Below are 21,400 nucleotides of genomic sequence, written 5' to 3'. Positions count from 1 at the left end.
CCTTTGATAACTATTCTTTTAGAGAACCACTGAATGGAATGAAACCAAACATGGCATGAATGTTCCTTATGAGGTGCTGACCGAGTGTTGTTACTTTGTTGCCATTCCAACGTCCAAGATGGCCGCCAGCGGGGGACTTAGTTTAACATAGGACCCTATAGGAAATATATACAAATGTCTTCTTTTAGAGAACCAATTAATGGAATGAAACCAAATATGGCATGAATGTTCCTAAAGAGGTGCTGACCAAGTGTTGTTACCTTGTAGCAAATTTATTATCCAAGATGGCCACCAGCGAGGGACTTAGTTTAACATAGGACCCTATGGGAAATATATACAAATGTCTTCTTTAAGAGAACCACTGAATGGAATGAAACCAAATATGGCATGAATGTTCCTTATGAGGTGCTGACCAAGTGTTGTTACTTTGTAGCCGATCCATCATCCAAGATGGCCGCCAGCGGGGGACTTAGTTTAACATAGGACCCTATGGTAAATATATACATTGTCTTCTTTAAGAGAACCACTGAATGGAATGAAACCAAACATGGCATGAATGTTCCTTATGAAGTGCTGACCAAGTGTTGTTACTTTGTAGCCATTCCAATGTCCAAGATGGCCAACAGTGGGGGACTTATTTTAACATTGGACCCAACAGGAAATACATACAAGTTTCTTCTTATAGAGAACCACTTAATGGAATGAAACCAATTGTAGCATAAATGTTCCTTATGAGATGCTGACCAAGTGTTGTTACTTTGTAGCTTATCCATCATCCAAGATGGCCGCCCGTGGGGGACTTAGTTTAACATAGGACCCTATGGGAAATACATACAAATGTCTTCTTTTAGTGAACCACTGAATGGAATGAAACCAAACATAGCATAATTGTTCCTAATGAGATGCTGACCAAGTGTTGTTACTTTGTTGTCATTACAATATCCAAGATGGCCACCAGTTGGGGGACTTTGTTTAACATAGGACCCTATGGAAAATGCATACAAAAGTCTTCTTCTAAAGAACCACTGAATTGAAATCAAATATAGCATGAATATTCCTTTCCTTGTGCGGTGCTGGCCAAGTGTTGTTACTTTTAGCAAATTTTTTTTTTTTATATATGATTTCTAAAACCAAAGTAGAATCAGGTGAGGGATACAGGCTCTTGAGAGCCTCTAGTTATAAAAATGTCTAACATCGTCAATTACATAAAAACAAATGAAACTGGAAGTAAAAAAAAAGCCAAAAGTGTTAAAAGTGTTGTTAAAACCAACAATCAATCAATCAATTAAACTCTACTCAATTCTTTTCTTTGCTTACTTGTGGTTTGAAAAGTCAGATTTTGTCAATCTGCATCAAAATCACTATTTTAGACTATGTTTGTGTGGGTTGGAAGGCACATTGTATGAATAATACATGGGTGATTGGTATCAGAGCATCTTTTCACATTATAATGCACTATAATTCTCAATTACAATTGTCTTGGTGACGGGTGCTAACAAAAACTGCCTTCCAAACCCCCCACCCCCATACATTTTTTTCTGGAATAGCCCTGATGTAAATGTTCATGTTTTATAAGAAAATCTTATCAATTTTTTAACATTTCATTTTCTCTTAAGTTCATGCATCCTCCTGGAATAATGGTCCTAAATATGTAGGGCCATATATAGGCCTTGCAATACCTGCTCCTTTGCACTCAATTCTGTTAAGGAATCTATTTTAATAATTTAACAATAAAAGAAGTTAAAATAATATCAAATTTCTGGCACTGTCACATGTAAATCTTCATCTGTCTCTATTCCAACATCCTCCTAAAACAAATATAAAAAAAAATAAGCATTACATGTACCTTAATTTTAGGATTCTACCATATGCTAATATATACATAAAAGTTATAAAATTTTAACTTTAAAGGATTGTCACAATTGTAATATATAATTTTTTTTACTGCAGCATGCAAGATCTATAACATCATTTTCAAAAAGTCATATTTTTCAGTCATGAATTCAGGTTTCAGACTGATAAACAGACACCAAATGTAGATTTGACTCTTTAGAAAACATAATTCTCAAACAAAATCAAGGTTAAGACTTTTTTACTTAACGTTTTCCCTATCACAGACAAACTTTTCCTGTCTTAAAAATTACATGAGGACTAATTACTATAAAACAAGAAAATTTTTGAACAGTTGAAAAAAATACAAGTAAATACAACTTTTCAATTCAAATTTGTAGCAACAAATTGTATATGTATGACCCAGTTGATACAATATTCCTATCATGATATTTTGATAGAGGGTTGCAGCATTCATGGGAAATAATTAATGAAAGGAATCATGCCGAAGAATTTTTCAGTGGTCTCTTCTAAAGTTTTAGAGACACACACGTGATTGGTTGACAGTTATTGATCAAAAACACAGATATATTCCACTTGTCTTAGCCACTATTATTTCCTATTGGTTCATGAAATCATCAAAAGTGGTGCCACTAGTGTAGTAAAAATGTTGTACACTTCCTAAGCACATGAGTTCACCCTTAGTTGTTGGTAGGATATGCATAGGTCAATCTGTTGTTTTCTTTGCAGTTTTTTTGCAGATTGTTGTCTGTATCTATTCCCCCCCCCCCCCACTCCCCCCCTTGCCCTTTTTCAGGTATTTAATACTTACATATAACTGTTTCTTTGTTTTGGGATATCCTTCCAGGATTGCACCTAATACATCATTTGTCTGTTAAAGAAAGTCAAGATTAAAAACAATGTTGTCAAAATTACAGATTACAAAGTAAAAGTGTTCGAGTATGCTAAATTTATAAAAAGTTATATTCATTTTATAAAGCGTTGGGTCAGGACCAGGATGAAGAAACTACATCATCTAATTTGTTAATGTTTATAAATTCCTCAGAGAATATTTTTCCTATTTTAAAGACGAGGCAGTGAACAGTACAGTATAGGCCAAGGTTATCAAAAAACAATTTCAAGTATTCCAAATTCTAAAATCGCAAAGGATAATTCTAGTCAGTGAATCAGTGCTAAGCTAAAGGATTATTTGCATATAATCTTGAAAAAAACATTTTGTACAGGTTAATGAAAAACAAAATTAGGTGATTGCAAATGTTTTGGATCAAATGAAAAAAATTAACTCAATAAAAGATCTACAATAAGAAAATATTTTACTATAATTTTTTGGCCCAAATAAAAAGTTATTTTACCAGTCTTTTTCTCTTCCTCCATTCTTTAACAAACTTCTCTCTCATCTTATATATCTGCAATGTAAAAAGAAATTTTCATTCAATATACAATTAATCAAAAATTCAAAGTTATAGAGTAATGTTTTATTGGCATTGTTTGTAAATTATTGATAAATGTAATTGAACGCTTAAAACAGGGAAAATGCCTATTTTCAAATATATTTCAACTAAAAACTGAGAAGTGGACCTATCCAGAAAAAAAAATGTTGACCAATGAACCAAATAAAACGGTGATGGTCAAGGTCAAGTGAACTCTGCCCGACTACATTCAATGGGTTATAAATGGTTAGATGACAATATTTGGTGTCAAGGTTAGCAATCAAGCCTGTTGGTTTCAATGTGTTTGCATTCTTATGGTGTGTGGTGCAAATTTTTTCTGATGCTTTATCACATCTTATGATTTGAATAAACTAATTCTTCATTACCCTGTCTTTTTCTGCAGGTGATATCTGTACAGCTCCTCCTTTTAGGCTAGATAACTTTTCTTTACACCTTTCACACTGCAATGGAAATAACCACAAAATTTCTATATCATGTCATTTATTGCTGTTGAATTTTACCAGATTGAAACAGTTTCATCCCTAGGTATAAATACTTATATTGCATATAAAAAAAACTGGACAATATTAACAAGATAAAATTAAAAATTATTCCACCCTTAACTCTTTTTTAAGTCATATAATGAGAAAAAAACAGAATTATTTTACATGGCCTAAACTCTGTTTTGATTATCATATTTCTAATAAATCTCTTATTCTTATGAGATTTTGAAACTGGCCTCCCATACAACACATTCTTTTTCAAGAACAAAGTAACTTCAAAAGGAAAAGTTTTGAATGGGAAAATTACAATACCTCTCATGATATAACATGAATTTTCAATAAAAATATATCAAGTCTTTGATTAAACAGAGAACTGGTGATATCTGATTTTGATTGAAGAAGATAGATTATTGATTAGTACCTTAAATGAAATATAGGATTTGGTCCTAACAAATCTAACAAAATAGAAAAGTCTACACTTCCATTTATGTAATTTGTTTCATCTTTGCATTGAAACCACCAACTCATATCAAAACTTCGCCAACACCCTGCATGTGGTGTTTTACACTGTTTTCCCATATGGACTGACATTTTTCCTCATGCAATTTTCAAATTTTCAAACTTTTATTTTTTATATACTTCAACTTGTTTTTTTTGCAAGTTTAAAACGTAACTAGTATTGATCTACTAAAGTATAAATATCTTACATCTTCATTGAGTGAATTAACTTCTTTCTCTGCATCTTCTGTAGATATAGAACTATTCAAACTTCTCAGCTCTGTCAAATAGAAGAACTTTTTTTATTATATTCAAGTCCTATTCATTGTACATGTATAATGTATAGCCTAATTTATCAACTTATCGAGGTTATTATTGTAAAATGGTAACAAATGAAAGAGAATTCAGTGACCAAGCTCACATTATCCCTACCCTATAATAATTTATTTTAATTATTTTTAAAGTCCCTGTTTCACAACAAATTGGTACTGCAATTCAGATTAATCTGATTATTGGACTTGTTTTAAATAAAATTTAACATTTTACAAATATTAAATTAGTTTAAACATATTTATTTATAGTGGATTGGGAAACAAGTTATTGCAACTTATATTAATCCCCTTCCACTTTGCGGGTGCGAGTTCTGCCTTGTAGCGGCATTAGCCTGCTCTTTTTCGAAATCTTTAAGGGTGTCTTTACGTGCAAGAGATATGTCTCTCTCTCAACATGTGTCAGCCATTTATCTTCCCCTTCTGACGAACTATCATTGTTTCCTCAAAACCATACTCGCAAATGGTGTCAAGGGAGAGCCACGAATTCAGTCCATGAAATTTTCATCCTGGAATGGAAATCGAACCAGGAACCTTTGTGTAAGTAGTCCGATACTCTAACCACTACACCATGGCACTCAATAAATTATAACCAGGTTGCTTTATGTATGAATTGTTAGTTTACTAATGTTTTCTGATTCATGTAAGCAACAAAAGTGTTTGAACAACATTTGTATCTATGCAATTGGCCTCTTATTCTTCTTTCATTTGTGCTATTTGGAAGAACAAAATGATTCATAGCTTTATAAATAAATCAATCATTCTTACCTGTCTCAAGTTTCTTGTTTTCTTCTTGTTTACTCTGTACAAGTTCTGATAATTTGACAATTTCAACATCCATTTCTTTTATCTCATTGTCATCCACATCTGGAAATTGTGACTTTGTCACAAATTCAAAATGTTAAAAAGGCTATCCATATTTTTTTTAACTCCTCTCTTTATGATGTCTTAACCTTTTTTTTGCACACAAAAATTTGAAGCATAAAAATATATATGAGGTTACAATATTTGATTTAATATGAATTCTATGCAATCAATGCAACTTTTAAAACATATGTAACAAATTTGAAATATTGTTTATGGCGTTGACAAGGTCAAAATATTTTTCTAATTGTTACTGACATATTTATTCTCAATTTGTTGGATATGTACAGATTAATACTTCAGTCCAGGAAAAAAACATGATTTATTTATTAGCTGGAACATGATTTTCTCCTTTGAATGTGTTCACATTTTGTCATCATGGTCATGTTGGAACCATTTATCAGCAAAACTACATGGTATGAGATTTTGTCATTGTTAAAGGCTGTATACTGACCCTCAGTTGCTTTAATACATCAACATCATTTGAACTCTGAGGGACAGTTGTCTTATCATAATTGTAATCCTACCACATCTCATTAAAAAAAAAAAGCTTTCAGTAACTGCGAGTGCTCTTAGACTTCCCTCTTTTTTGTTATTTGTTTTTGTGCTGATACACATAATTTTAATATCATCCATTAAGTTAAATCTTTCAAAGCCCAATCTTTATGTCTACAGGTAAACTGACATTTCAGACAATAAATAAGCTTTGATCACCTCACCTGGTCAGCAAAATAACATTTCTGTTTACCATTGAGCTTTTCTTTAATTTTACCATCTTCTGTCAGAACTTCACATGCTTTAACTATTGCCTGAAAAAGGAGTGAAAAAGCTTGTCTAAAAAATAATGCATACACTGTCAGGTTAGGCAAACCACTCAAACAAGAAGAAGTAACTGTATGACTGATACAAAAAGACTTTCAACGCTTAATAAGTCTGAGCTTATGACCAAATATAGGGTCATTCTATTCAGTAATAAGTAAATGCACTGGGGAAACATGTGGTCAAAAAATTAAAGTTCAAACAAATAGAAAAATTCATTAGTATGGGCAAGCCAGAAGTTGCATGTCTGACAGATCGAAATGCGCTGACACATTACAAATCATAACTATTAAGCTCATCACCAAATATAGTATTTCTAGTAAAAAATCAGCCATATACATAAGACCTCTACTATTTTATATGGTATTAATTGCATACAGCTATTAGTCTTGAAAGCCCAGTAACCCACATACTGTCTCTGTCAATAATCAAACTTACAGTTTTACCATGTTCTTTATGTAAATTGTTACAAATATCAATAGCACTGTAAGGTCTGTTCTGTTTATTTAAGTAATCAAACACTGCCTTGGAAGCTGTAAATACAAAACATCGATAATTTCATTACATTAGATTGTATTCCAGTTGGTTCACTTCTACCTCTACTTTGTAGTGACTGCCTTCAACATGTTGAAATTTATGTCACTTGTACAGTGATAATTGCTTCGAGGATACGTATATATATGTTACAGTAAATAGGTGAAATTAGGAATTACACGTAATTACTAAACATTTCAGTAAATACCTGTAATTACTAGCCAATTTAGTAATTACAGGTATTTACTAGTTGTTTCAGTGATTACTGGTAATTACTGGTTTTTTTTTTCATTTTTACAGCTATTTACTAACTTGATGTTTTCATTTTAAAATTAAAAACATAACATAAGGTACCAAATAAGAAAGTAAAGGGGTAGGGATTTTAAGGGAGCTTACTTGAGGATGTGTGAATATAAGGCACATCAAAAGTGCATACTCTTTAGTGTTTGTGAATTGAAACTGGAAAATGGTTGTTTTATAGGTCTTGAAACTCCGTAAATATATGCATGCAATTCAATGATATCAATCCAAAATTGATTTTCATAATTTGATAAACTAAAATCTCAATCATGCACTGTGGTTTAAAACTTTACAATAACTTTCTCCAAATATCTTGGATTTCTATCAAACTTGGACAGAAGCTAAATGTTTATGATCATAAGATAATATCCGAAAACAAAGATTGTAAAAAAATCCTTTTTTTCCTATATTACTTATAAACATGATAAATGGACTAGTTTTTTCCCCAGTTAACATTACATACACTCTGCAGTTAAAGTTTTTAAAACATTAGATTTTATAAACCATCCTGGATTTTTACCCAATTTTGACAGAAGCTTCTTATAGTGCTAGTCAAAAGGTCAAAAGTATCTAGAGGAAAATTTTAATATTTTTTCCTCATTTTTGTTGAGCCTGCGATTAACAGCAAAAGTAGATGAGACTATTTGTTCTGCAAAACCCTTACAATTGTAATAGCTTAATACATCGATAACCCATCTTCAGCTAGGGATTGAATTGAAGGTCACATAAACACCTATTCAATGAGGTCCAAATATTCACTCACAAGTGCACAACTCATCAACCTTGTTTCTCAGCTAATTTAACAAAATAGAACTAGATTGGCTACTAACAGTGAATTATAATTTCACTATATCATTTTTATTAATGATTTAGCAAAAAAAAAAATATATATATATTTTTTTTTATATCTCGAAGCTAATGCACATAACAGTTCATTCCAGTTCTTCATCTTCACAGTCTTATCTGAATTTTATGAGGTAATAAGTCTAAATATTCTTCAAACTCGAAAAGTTTTTTTGAAAAAAGTTAAAACATAATGCTTTGGGAGAATTTTCCATTTCTGATTTCCATGTCTGCTGAATTTGGTCAAAAATTATCTGTATAATGTTCAACTTTAACCATTTTGGATTTAAAATAAAGTTACTCTGATTTAACAAAATATTTGAAAGTCCATATTTATTCAAGATATTTTGAATACAAATCAACCATTCAATATTTTAAGAGTACTAACTGATCTTCTAGTTAGTATTACCATAATTTTTGATCATCTGACCATAATACAACATTGTTTTAGCAGTCAGTAAATAGGTGTAAAAACTCATTTTGAAATTAGCAATTACTGGTAATAACTGGGCCGTTTCAGGAATTACTTGTATTAACTAAGTGCACCGGGAATTACCTGTAATTCCTAAATTTTAGTAATTACATGTAATTCCTAATTTCACCTATTTACTGTAACATATACATGTAGTGAAAATTTAAATATCATTAATTATAAAAAAAAAATAAACAGATAGTCTGAATGATTTCTGCTAATTGTATCTTTTAGTACAAAATGTTGAATACATCCTATAACATTCAGATGAGGTATAAATGATCATGAAATAAGAGAAATCCATACATAACAAGTGCTGATAAAGAATTATGGTTAAATACCAAACAGTCTGCCACCAGAGAAAAATCAAAGAGCTGAAAGCTCTGAAGAAAAATGACGCCACTGTCTCTAATATTGGGATAGTTTTTATGCAAGTCTTGATTTTCACATACCGTAATTTGTTTAACAATGCAACATGTCTCGTAAGCATATAATTGATATTCGTATATGTGTGTGTGTGAAGTGAAGGTGCCAACTGGCTGGTTTTTTTTTTAAGACAAATGAATAGGTCAAGACTACCTGAATTGTACAAATAAATCCTGTGGAAAGGCTTCTATATTTCTCACTGGTACATAGGCTGAATCCGGGTCCATTCGCGCCCATTCACGTTTGCGCCAACTCATGTTCGCCCCCTTTCACTTTCACACCCTACATGTTCGCAACTAATCTTAATTGGTTTTGTGTTTAATAACTCTGTAAGCAAGTGTTTTCTTATAAGTATAATTGTTGTCATTGTCTCAAAATAAAGTGAGACAGCATTTTTTTTTTGTGTTGAATAAATCTTAATCATGTTTTGGATAGCGTATTGTTAAAGATAATAATAATCCTTTCTAAATAAAGTGGTATTTTGTCAACGTTTTATATAGCGTTGAATAATTCTTAATCATGTTTTGGTTAGTGTATTGCTATACTTTGTTTCATTGACCTCTTTCATAATGAAGTGAGATTCTGACTATTTTTTTTACTGTGTGTTGAATAAATTTTATCATGTTTTGGTTATAATAGTGGATTGCTATATTTTGGTTCCTATATTTTATTGTTTCGTTGTTTCAGATCAAAGGGCTTAAAAACAATTATCTTTTGTGTATTTCCTTTAAAATCTTCAATGTTTTACTCATACCAAGCTATAAATACATTCAGTATTTACACCAAAGCAATTTAAAACAACAATCATGATTTTCCAATTATTCAACTTGAATTTGAATTAAAATTGGGCGCGAATGAGTAGAGTGCGAACGAACCTTGGGTGTGAACGTGCGAGGTGCGAAAGTGTATTGGGCGCAAACAGACCTGATACCACATTGTCTAAACCCCTTCTCCCACAAAATATGAAGTAAATTAAAAACAAATTGTTCAGAGAACAATTGAAGTCTTTCCACTAGAAAAGATCTATTTTTATATTGAAATATGAAAAATCAGTTTAAAATGTTAGTTCCTATGGCTTTATGACGTCCTATTGACCTATGACCTTGACCTCAATTTCAAGGTCACAAACCATGGACCTTGAATCAAAATATCCTAGGTCTTTAATATGTTTGGTTAATGAGTACTACCACTTGACGCGTAATTTTAAATGTAAGATGGACAAAAACTCCCTTTTATTGTATGCGCAGCCTTTCAACCAAAATATACAAGTAAGGACATGTCGCAACTAATAATTTATGAAAAATTTTATTTGTCAAAATGTCATACAGTATTTGAAAAGAAGTGAAAATAAGCCAAAATCAAAATTTATAATATGACCTTGACCTTTGACATTGACCTCATTTTCATTTTTAGTACCAATGACCTCATGAAGACCTTAGGTCTCTATCAGTTATGGTTTACCAGTTGAAAATGCATATCGCTTGAATCAAATGAAAAAGGGGGAATAACTCTCATATGGAGTCCCCATAGAGCTATGGTTCAAACGAATATTCTTATCCTAAATATGTAACGAGCAATTTGGTAAAATAAAATCTTTTACGGTTACGAAGGAGAGGTGGCCACAAGAAAAACAGTGTTTGGGGAGATAACTCTTACAACATAATGTATTTTGTTATAATTACATTTGATATATGTTTCATTATAATACTTTATTCTGATTGGCTAACTGCACATCACATGTTATTCCTCAAGCAATTGCATCACTCAATAAAACTTTTCATTCATGATAACACGTGGTCCCACAATAAAGTGCACAGATGAATTGAATAAAAAAGTTATAAAATTCGTGTTTTCATGATCCTAGCTAAAAAAAGTAATTATAAGTATTGAATGTTTCTTTTTGTAACCTCATAGGGTTGCAAAAGCGTTGACCGTGTGCACATTTTTAGAATGAAGCGCTTTCGCTTACGCGCTTCATACAAAAAGTACTTCGGTCAACGCTTTTACACCTCAATGAATTTACAAAAAAAAAGCATTCAATACTTAAATGCAGTTGTAAATTTTTAAAGCAAAAAGAGTTAATACTAACTTTCACTTTTTTTGGATGTTCATGTACATTTTGTATGTATTTATTTTTCTCAACTACATGAATTTTTTGGTGTATTTTTAATGATATATATGAGTAGTCCAAATAATTATTACGTCTGGCAAGGCTTTTTAAATTTTATTCTGGGACACCTTCCTATGACCACAAGGCTATGTTAATTTTTTTCTGGGACGCCTTCTTAGGAAGCCTTCCTACGAACGTCTTAGGAAGGCGTCCCATAAAAAAATAAAATAGCCTTGTCAGACGTCATTATTATTTGGACTAATACATGAGATATTGGATATTTTTATGCATCATTTAACCAGTTGAGTCTTTTACAGGATTGTTTGTTTAATGCTGTTTAAACATTACTGAAAAAAAAAACACCTTAAATTTGCTAATTATTTGGCATGAAAGTTTGATTTATTGAAAGGGACTTATAGTTTTCCATTTAATTTTAATAATTGTCTAATGGTTAAAACAATAGCTTCGTTGTTTACTTTTATACACAACAACATATTCACTTTGGTTTCGTTGTTTACCTAATATTCACTATGTACTTGGTAACAGTTATTAATTAATTGAATAGAAAATATTATAATAAATATTATTGGAAGCCGAATTGACGTCAAATAGGTGCCGATTTGACTAGATGCCAATTTAACCAGGTGCCGACTTGACTTGTACGTTTCAATTCCTCTGCGATCGTTTGCGGTATTTTCTTGAGAAAACCTATTTTCCATCATCAAAGAGAAGAAGAAACTGCTTGAAATGATTCCCGAACGCTTCGTGATTGTTAAAATAAGTTTAATTCACTCAAAAAACAATTTTAAAACTTGCGATGTTTAAACAGGAAGTTTCAAAAGCACGTGTAAAAGAAGAAATTAACCGGTGAGAGTGGAAATCCGTACATAACATATATCACTATAGTACGACTTTTAAAGCAAAACAGTTTCATCCTTTTGTAAAACAGTCTTAAATATACCTATCACATTAATGTTTGAAGGGTCTTCAGCTTATTCAAACCATATAAGTCGGTATGAAACACCAAAACGGAATGATAATAACCGATTACGTTTTGTAGTTTACAAAATTCTGGACTGGTTCCTGTCAAACTACAACACTTTGTTCGAGTGTAGTGGAATACAAACATAAACCAGTTAGTTTGTAAACTGGTTCCTGGCTGATTACTACACAATGCTCATGCATAATGATAACACAAGCACATTCCAGTTTGTATTGAAATTAGTAAATACGAAACCAAGTGCGGTAGGCAGAGAAATCAGGTCGGCAGTTATGGAACAATGACTGCGTCATTTTCCAAAAAGAAATACAAATGTATGTGAAAGGCTACAAAGCATAATAACATGAGCATTACCAGCATTCTGAAGCCCCTAGTTTCTTAAATGGATATCGTGTCACTTGAAAAATATCAATTAACCACAAAATAATCAAAATGTCAAGAACATACAACCAGTTAAAAAAAAAATATACAACCATCATTCTATACATGACAGTACTATTAATTCTCATCTATTCTTTTAACAAGTAACTTTATATGAACATGAACAACTCTTTCTTAGATTGACAGTATTTATTTTTTTTTTCTTTTTTAAATGCAAAAAAATATTTTGAGAATTGGGGTTTAGTCTTGAATCTGAACGGTAAATTTTACCACACATATATTTTCATTTGGTTTTAAAGGGGCATTATGTTGTTTGTTGTTGGTTCATTTCTGTCATGTTTGTTTTTTCATAAAAAAATTGTTATAAATTAGGCCAGTAATTTTCTCAATTGAACTGTTACATATTTGACACATTTGTGCATTTTATAACCAATCATACAGTACAGGTTTGACTCATTGTGGATGACTGTACAATTTCCTGTAATTGTTTACAATTACATCCAACTCATTCATTCATTTGAACTTTGGTGGATCTTTGTCTCATTGGTAACCATACCACAAATCCATTTTTTATAAAGAAGTATACATATTTCTGAATGTTTTGAAAATCAAACATTTCTTTCTTCAAATGTTTTTTTCTTTCTTTTAGTCTACTAATACCCATACTATAAAATTGTGCCGTCATGTACAATTCTCTAGTTCATAAATTACACCATTAACACTGGGATGACTGGTGACATCAAATGAACAAAAAATCATTTCAGTTTAAGGAGTGACATATTGTACAAATAATTAATGCTCCTTCAATTACAATTAGTCATAATTGAAAAAATCTCATTAGATATCTAATTTAATTTTTAATTCCTTTATAAAAATACATTAATTAATCATAAATAAAGCAAGTTAAATATGACATGTACAAACATGCCAGGCATGGGATTAAATAGCATTTACTCTAGAACAAGACTCTTTTGTTCTAGATTGATGTAACAGATCCTGAATAAGGATACTCCCTGAAAAAAAAACCCATACATTTGTAACTACATATTGTTTTTTACATTTTTAGTTTTAAATCCTTTCAATACATGCAAAACATTGGAAAGAAATAGTATCTTTTTCTTTTTTTTCAAAACACTAGATGTACATGTACTACATTCAGGACATTTGTACAATGTATAAAATTTTGAATTTTTTATTAGATTTATACAAAGTTCCCCAAAAGTATCTTTCATTTGGGAATCATAGGAATCCAAACAGGACAATACAAATATAATTCATAAACCACTTGGATCAGTTGGGTACGCTGCTTATTTTATAAATTTTACATGCATTTAAATAACTTGAGCAAAGTCCATTTTGGTGATTAAAGTACTAATTTATACATTTTCTTTGTTTTTTTTTGTATTAATATGTTTTTTAGTGTGTTTTTGATTATTTTTACATACATGTACATAGCTGTTACCACTTGTCAATATGATTCATAATGTATTAGATAAATTAGGCTCATCACTAATTCATTGACAATAAAAGGCTAATTTAATTTATATTGATAGAATTATGTGCCAAGACTTTGATGGTTTTATCATGTGTTTAAAGTGTAATGTTTAATTAACCTTTTTCATGTTTTTACATATGTCATGTATGTGTTAAAAAAACAACATTATCAAAAAGATAAATTAAAAAAGCACCAACCTAAACGATAAACTCAAGACACTTTATTGGCGAACAAAATAAATATTCATGTAAAATATAAAACAGATTTATTTTTGTCTTTTCATTTAACAAATGTTTAACCTCCAAGTTATAAGTGGTCTGAGGATTCTTTCAAATTAGTCCATTTTGTCTTTATTTTTAAATAGTCATTCCCTACAGATTAAAACTTGCAAGGTTATTCATTTACAGCTCTTAAAAGGTCATATTATATTCATTTCCACCCCAACCCCTTTTTCAAAATTATCAAATGGTCCCCTCCCCCAGCCTATTATTACAGCATGGCTTGCAAGGGTTAATCTCAGAAGTAACCCAAGTTAGAGACAGAAACACATAATGTAGGTAATCATAAATTATGAATGTGATATATAGCCAGTGACAGGTATCAAATTGCTAGGAATTGGGTGTATGTTGCCCAAACCCACATTTGCATCCATATTGTTGGTTTTGTGTTCAATAATTTTGAGAATGTGTATGGCTACATGTCCTACATAATATAACATATATTTTTGAAAGTTTCATAATGAATTGACATTCTGAAAACATTTTTTTTGTCAAGGATTTGTACTCGGTTTCATTTTAAAAAACCTTTCTCGTGTTTTGATTTATAGTTATAAAATAATAAATATTTATTTTCATTGACATTATTTTGTGCATTTCTTTTTTGTGTTGTCATTTTGAAAACCGGTTTTACAGGTAAAGTTTGTTCCTACATAAATAAATGAACATATTATTGCTATTTTGTTATTAACAACCTTGTGCTTCTTTTGATTTACTCATGTTAAATACAGACTAATCTGGTCAATGTTTACGTTTGAAGTATTGGCGGGAAATAATTTTCAGGGGACATAATATTATAAATAGAGTTATCGGCCTTTGATGACGTACTTCCTGGAAACGGCCTCAGTTTATTTATCTGAAAATTTTTTCTTGTTTGTACAGTGCATAGGACAACATCAGAGATATAAAGATGTATACAAGAGACGATGAACCAACAATTTATGGGTTGATCCCGGAAGCAGAGATGAAAAGAGAGAAAGCACCAAGGTAATGATCAAATAATTGAGATTGTCTTGCAAATAAATTAGAAATGGAAAGAAATATTAGAACTGAAGAACGTTATAGTATTTATAAACACATATCTATCAACATATGATATTTTGCTTAGTCTTTTGCATTTTAAGTATATATATTTTATCATAAACTGGATCCCATTTTAGTTTTTACAGCAGACTATGCAGTTTTGGTTTTGCTCATTGTTGATGGTTAAACAGTAACTCATATATATATATAAACTTGTATGTGATTTAGTCTCTGGTGGAGAGTTTTCTCATTGACAATCATACCACATCTCATATATTATATTTGAAATTCACACTTGACTTGAGAAAAGATGCCACAAGAACATTATCTTTAAGTTTAACCTGTTAACAGTTCTGCCAACTTTCCATGAAGCAAATGCATGGGATTTGGCCAAAATTGAAAAGATCAAAGAGAAAAAACTATTGATCACATGAAAATGACGCCAAAAAAGCATGAACATGTGTGAGTATCATGCTAACTGCGTGAGACTTGGCAGCCCTGCTTTAACAGTGTCCCAAGTAAGCTTGTCTGAAGAAAGTTCTGGGATATAATTGTCTCTCATTCAAATTACTTTAAAACTATAAAAGTACAAAGAAAAGATAACCAATGAAGCTACATTGTAGATTAATTCCAAACATATAATTCATCAGTATCCTTAATTTAAAAAGAATGACAATATTATACATTGTAATGTCATCATCACAATTCCTCAGAAAGTAATCTTCAAAATAGTCTTTGTTGATGGCTTTCTGTACATTCACTTAAAGAAGAAAAAGACAAGACTGTGTTATACCATTTTTTAACCAAGATAAATGAAAAATACCTTGGTGACTAGTTAAGCCCACACTCTTAAAAAAAGAGTCTCAGTCAAAGTATAAAAGATAAAAAAACAGAAACTGTTCTGACTTCATTTACATGTACATAACAGGTCACTGTATGTCCATCAGCATAGATCAAAACCCTTTACTTTTTCCGCTAAAATGGCCACAAAATGGCAAATGTAAATCAAACATGAATACTTACTAAGTCTGATTTGTGTACAAAACAATGAACAATAAACAGTTAGGATATAAATTTAAAAAGAGAAAGATGAGGTACAATTGCCAATCCGACAACTCTCGGTTAGAGAAAGTAACAACTATAGGTCATTATTTGATGATTTCTGTTACAAGAAAGTTTACTTTAAAAAGTAATAGTAAAACTTTGCCAAATCTGAAGTTTCATATGACTTTTAACCAAACAACTGCATGCTTGAGTCTTTTGAAAGAATTAAGAAAAATGAAAGTAATAACATGAATGACAAAAAGGAAAATCTTTAACTTTTTATAATAATTGAAAAAAATAACATTTTTAATTATGGATGTATACATATATTTTAAAAACTCTTGTATTTTTTTTTTTAAAGACATGTTTCAAAGTTCAGAGATGATGCAAAGGGTGATTATGTCAAACTTAAAGATGATCACAAGACAATGGGCCAAGCTAAAGTTCCTGTCAGACAACCAGAAAGTTTTATGAAGAAACATGAAAAAGAACCTGTCCTCCCAGACAGTAAGTTATAATTTCTTTTAAAGTTTAGTCAGGTAACCATTTGGTTATAACATTTTATATCAGTTGTGGAACATGGGACTAAAAACTTACAAGAAAGCATAAATAAATGTTAATTACTTCCAAAAAAATTTTGTATGAAATTACAAAATTGTGTTTCATTTTAATGTCTATCATAATGAAAGACAAAGTTTCTACAAGGTCTCAAATCAAGATCATTCAATACCTTGACAAATACGATATAGATTGCAAACAAGGGATGACAGCTATATATTAAATACCACTTTTTAAGAAAGACCAAGTAGATACATGTAGAAGTTAAATTTGTAAACCTTAAATTTTGGAAAATACCTTGAAAAAGAATTTTATTTTTTAAATAAAATGTGATTTAAATTACTGTGAACATTTCCATTTCAATATACAGTAAATGGTAATAAGTCCTTTTTTTTTTTTAAAGAAATGAAAACCATGAAAACTTCAATTTTTAAGTTAATCAGTATATTTATAGATCTGATCTATTTCATAAAGTTTTTGTATAAATATTCAATTCTTTATATAATCAGATTCAGTTGAAGTTCATTTTGTTTACAGGGAGAACTTTTAAATATCCAGATGAGGAAAGAAAAAGACCACCTGTACCTACAACTAAAGAGCAACCTTTAATGGGTCTCAAAACATCAAAGAACTTCATCACTAATAATGCTGTCCAAAACATCACATCTGTACCTAGAATGCCACAAAAAGTATATGTTGACACAAGGGGAGGACACAAAAACTTGCTGGAGCCATCAGGACTGGAACCAGTTTATGTTCATAGAAAGGTAACATTTTTCACCTGAAACTCATTGTTTGTTCACACATTGTGTGCTATTAAAACCTTTTTATATCTATAACAGTAATTTTTTTTTAAAGAAATCAAACTTTTATTATTTTAAGGTGGTATGGGAGTCTAAAATAAAAATGATAGAATTTGTTCACACTTTGTCAAAATGTAGTATCTATTGATACATTTTCAAAAATATTATAAAAATGATAGGTCACCGCACATTTTCTCAAGCTACAGGTTGTGACAAAATGACAAATTTTTGTATGGATTATGCAGGAAAAAACAACATTTTGTGAATAGAAACTAAATAAAATGATAGAATTGTAAAATAAATTAGGAAAACATTGCTTTTAGACAATACTTTGAGAATATCAAAAGAAAATATCGGGTCACCGTACGTTTTTTCCGGGTAAAAGACAAAATAGGAAAATTTCATGTAGAGTCCTTAAGAAAATGCACTGTTTTAGAGTTACCTCCCCTTAAATTGCCAATTTGAAAATATTCAAAAACAACCAAAAATAATCTACACTTGTAAAAATATTAATATTTCAAACAGACATGGGGTCAATTACATTTGAAAGTAATTAATTACATTCAATTACAATTACAAAATCTTCAATTAAATTACACATTACATTTGACTTTTTTTTTACCAATGTAATTAATTACATTCCAATTACTTGGCAAATGTAATTAATTACTTCAATTACATTTGAAAGGAAAATTAAGATAAAACATTGAAAACATGCATTTATTCTATGATATGTACATAAGTATTATACATTGCTCTATAGTTATAACAATTAGACAGTGTTCAACTAGTATATACATTTTTGTATTGTGTCATATAACTTATTTAAGCATTTTCCCATTACATTTGACCATCATCAGCTTTTCAAATGTTCCATCAGCCAGCTTATTCAAATTATTTATCTTAAATAAGTGATTTAGAAATCTGACTTCTTAAAACAAAAATAAACTTTAGTTTTAATCACAACTAATTAATTTAATAAACAAAATATTTTCCAAATTTAAATGTAAGCTATTAGAGGATATAAGATAAATGAAATCTGGTTAGAAATGAAAAAGAAGCATTATGAATTTATTAATTTTTAAAATTCTTATATAGTATTACCTTCATATGTGTAACAAAGTTGGATGTAACTTTATAACTTCCACTAATGAGGGTGCCACAATGCATACATTTTCCTTTGAAAGTATTTCCATTTTGGAAGTCATCAGGAACAGTAAAATGTTCCAGTACACTCTTGGAGCTCATTTTTAAATCTGATAAAATGTTTTCTTTCAACATTCATATATATAGTGAACAAATTTTGCAAGTGAGATTTTGTCATATGCATTATCCCTTCAAGAATTTAAACATGTACCTATAGGCCCTAGGGGTATATTTATCTCTCTCTAATTAGCCTTATATCTGTTTAACATAACTGTTATAAAAACAGTCATTATATAGTTTGTAATAAAACAAATAGCCAGAGGTTATATTTATTGGTTATTTAAGTACTTGAATAAAGTTAATTATGTTAAATCAATGTCTTAAAATATCTATCTAAATCTACTAATTAAGGTCAAGACAGTGACTTCCTAGTGGTTTCTTTTAAAATTATGGCATGTGTCTACATTTTTTTTATCATTGTGAAGGCTTTTCTTTGTCAGTTTACAACATTTGTTAAGATTATTGCTTTTAATAATTTTTTGAGAAAACACAAGATTTAATCTTTTGATCCAAAATTTCAAATGTAATTGACTTGTAATTGAAAAGTAATTGTCAATTACAGGCAATTTTGGCTATGTAATTAATTACATTCAATTACATGTAATTAAAAAAATGCTCAATTACACATTACATTCAATTACATGATAAATTTCAATTAATTACAGTCAATTACATATTTCAATTACCCCATGTCTGATTTCAAAGTTATATTTCTTTTAAATTGGTTCTTTAAAATGAAAATTCACATTAAATATCTGCATTCCTGCATCAAATTTTGCTAATTTGATAGAAAAGATGGACCTTAGATTCTCTGTTTTTTACAATCCAAGATGGCAAAAGACACCCATACCACCTTAAAACTGATGATAGTTACTTTGACTGAAAAAAACATTAAATATTGAAGAAAACTTCTTCAAGTAGGTTCTGTGACAATATACTCTGGTGATGTAAATTGTTGACACTTATATACATGTACTAGGTATTTTAAAATTCCTTGTAATGTACATCTTTTGAGAAATTTAGAAGTAATTGTTCTGTTTTATAAAATATTTACACAACATATTTTATATGATTGCAGGATTATGGTGAAACACCAAAATATTTAGAAAAGAGGAAGGATGAGATGAAAAGAGCTCAGGAAGAATATGATGCATATATCGCAGAACATTTCAGACGAGGGGCAATGAGATCTCTATCAGGAGACGAGCGACAGGCAATTTTACAAGGCCTTAAAACAAACTGGGAGGAAATTCATGAACAGTACCAGGGCCTGTCAGTTGTTACTGATACTGCACCAAAGAAAAACAGGAAAGAAAGAATGGAAGCTGAAATGAAACAACTAGAAAGAGACATTGAAACAATTGAAAGACACAATGTTATATACATTGGAAACTAACAATGCTTAATAAACTAAACATCATGTAAAGATAATAAGAAAATTTCCTAATTGTTTATAAATATCAGTGCTTCAAAAGTTTTACATCAGTTTTACAATATTTAAAACCAAGTCAATCTGAAGAACAGACAATATACATGTATACAAACAAATAAGCATTACAAAAGTAAAAAATGCAAAGATAGACATAATAAGATATAGAAGAAAACAACAACATTTGTGAGGATTTGCAAGTTTCCATTTAGTATAATTATTTTATCACTTTTTAAATGTCATTCCATCCTTTTTAGTAACTCTATGAAGAAATTTGTTCTCTAATATATACTGTACAGATTATGTAAAAAATATATTTTCATTTGTTTATATAGATAAATTGGGATGGGTTTATCTATTTAACCAAATGATATATTATATTATTGAAATAAACTATGAAATATATAGCAGACTAATGGTCTTTAATTAATGTCATAAAAACTATATCTCCGCGTGATGACATGGTGTTTTTTTTTCTTTTCCATTTTCTTAAAACCCTAGAATCCCATATAGGTGTATCCGATCATGCACCTGATGTTCAGTAGTTGTTGTATATTGATGTGGTTCACAAGTGTTTCTCATTTCTTGTTTTTTACATAGATTAGACTGTTGTCCCTGTTTAAGTTGTTTTACACTACCCAGTAGTCATTTTGGTGCCGTTAATAGCTTGCTGTTTGGTGTGAGCCAAGGCTCTATGTGGAAAACAGTACTTTGACCTATAATGGTTTACTTTTATAAATTGTGACTTAGATAGAGAGTCGTCTTATTGGCACTCATACCACATCTTTTTATATCTATGTATAGATTACAGTGAAATGGTCTAAAGGTTTTGGTTACCAATGTAGTTCCATCAAAATTGTCCGTTAAAGTGTTAACTAATAAGAGAACCATATCTAACCTCTTTCAGTATTTGTAGATATCCAAATCATACAAATATTCATTTATTGTAATTGCTACAACAAGAGTTCACATGCTGAATTGTTTCACCTGCTTTAATAACCATTGATTTTATGTTGATAGTCCTAAATATAAAGTTTTACAAGTATCACATAGACGTCCTAGGCATGATCCAAGAAAATGAAATCAATATCTGATAACTAAGCAAGAAAGTACAATTGTTCCATACAACCAATATAGTTGACCTATTACCTTTACAATACAAGAAACAGTCTAGAGCATGAAAAATTTATATTGACCATGTTCACAA

General features: G+C 30.2%; 2 protein-coding genes across 2 annotated transcripts; one reads left to right on the top strand and one right to left on the bottom strand.

The window, feature by feature from the left end:
- Window positions 1-1,697: 1,697 nt before the first annotated feature.
- Window positions 1,698-14,961, bottom strand: LOC134706663 (homologous-pairing protein 2 homolog). The gene is made up of 9 exons (XM_063565792.1): window positions 14,826-14,961; window positions 6,733-6,827; window positions 6,195-6,284; window positions 5,380-5,491; window positions 4,492-4,562; window positions 3,668-3,742; window positions 3,204-3,257; window positions 2,663-2,722; window positions 1,698-1,808 (listed from the first exon to the last, which is right to left on the bottom strand). The coding sequence occupies exons 1-9, from the start codon at window positions 14,848-14,850 to the stop codon at window positions 1,752-1,754; spliced, it is 639 nt and encodes a 212-aa protein (XP_063421862.1). The 5' UTR covers window positions 14,851-14,961; the 3' UTR covers window positions 1,698-1,751.
- Window positions 14,934-20,598, top strand: LOC134706662 (enkurin-like). Its single transcript, XM_063565791.1, has 4 exons — window positions 14,934-15,117; window positions 16,559-16,704; window positions 17,293-17,522; window positions 19,843-20,598. Exons 1-4 carry the CDS (start codon window positions 15,041-15,043, stop codon window positions 20,158-20,160), a joined length of 771 nt encoding a protein of 256 aa, XP_063421861.1. The 5' UTR covers window positions 14,934-15,040; the 3' UTR covers window positions 20,161-20,598.
- The last annotated feature ends 802 nt before the right edge of the window (window positions 20,599-21,400 follow it).

Source organism: Mytilus trossulus, chromosome 2, assembly GCF_036588685.1.
Source record: "Mytilus trossulus isolate FHL-02 chromosome 2, PNRI_Mtr1.1.1.hap1, whole genome shotgun sequence".
NCBI lineage: Eukaryota > Metazoa > Mollusca > Bivalvia > Mytilida > Mytilidae > Mytilus > Mytilus trossulus.
This window is presented reverse-complemented; position numbering and strand designations above follow the sequence as displayed.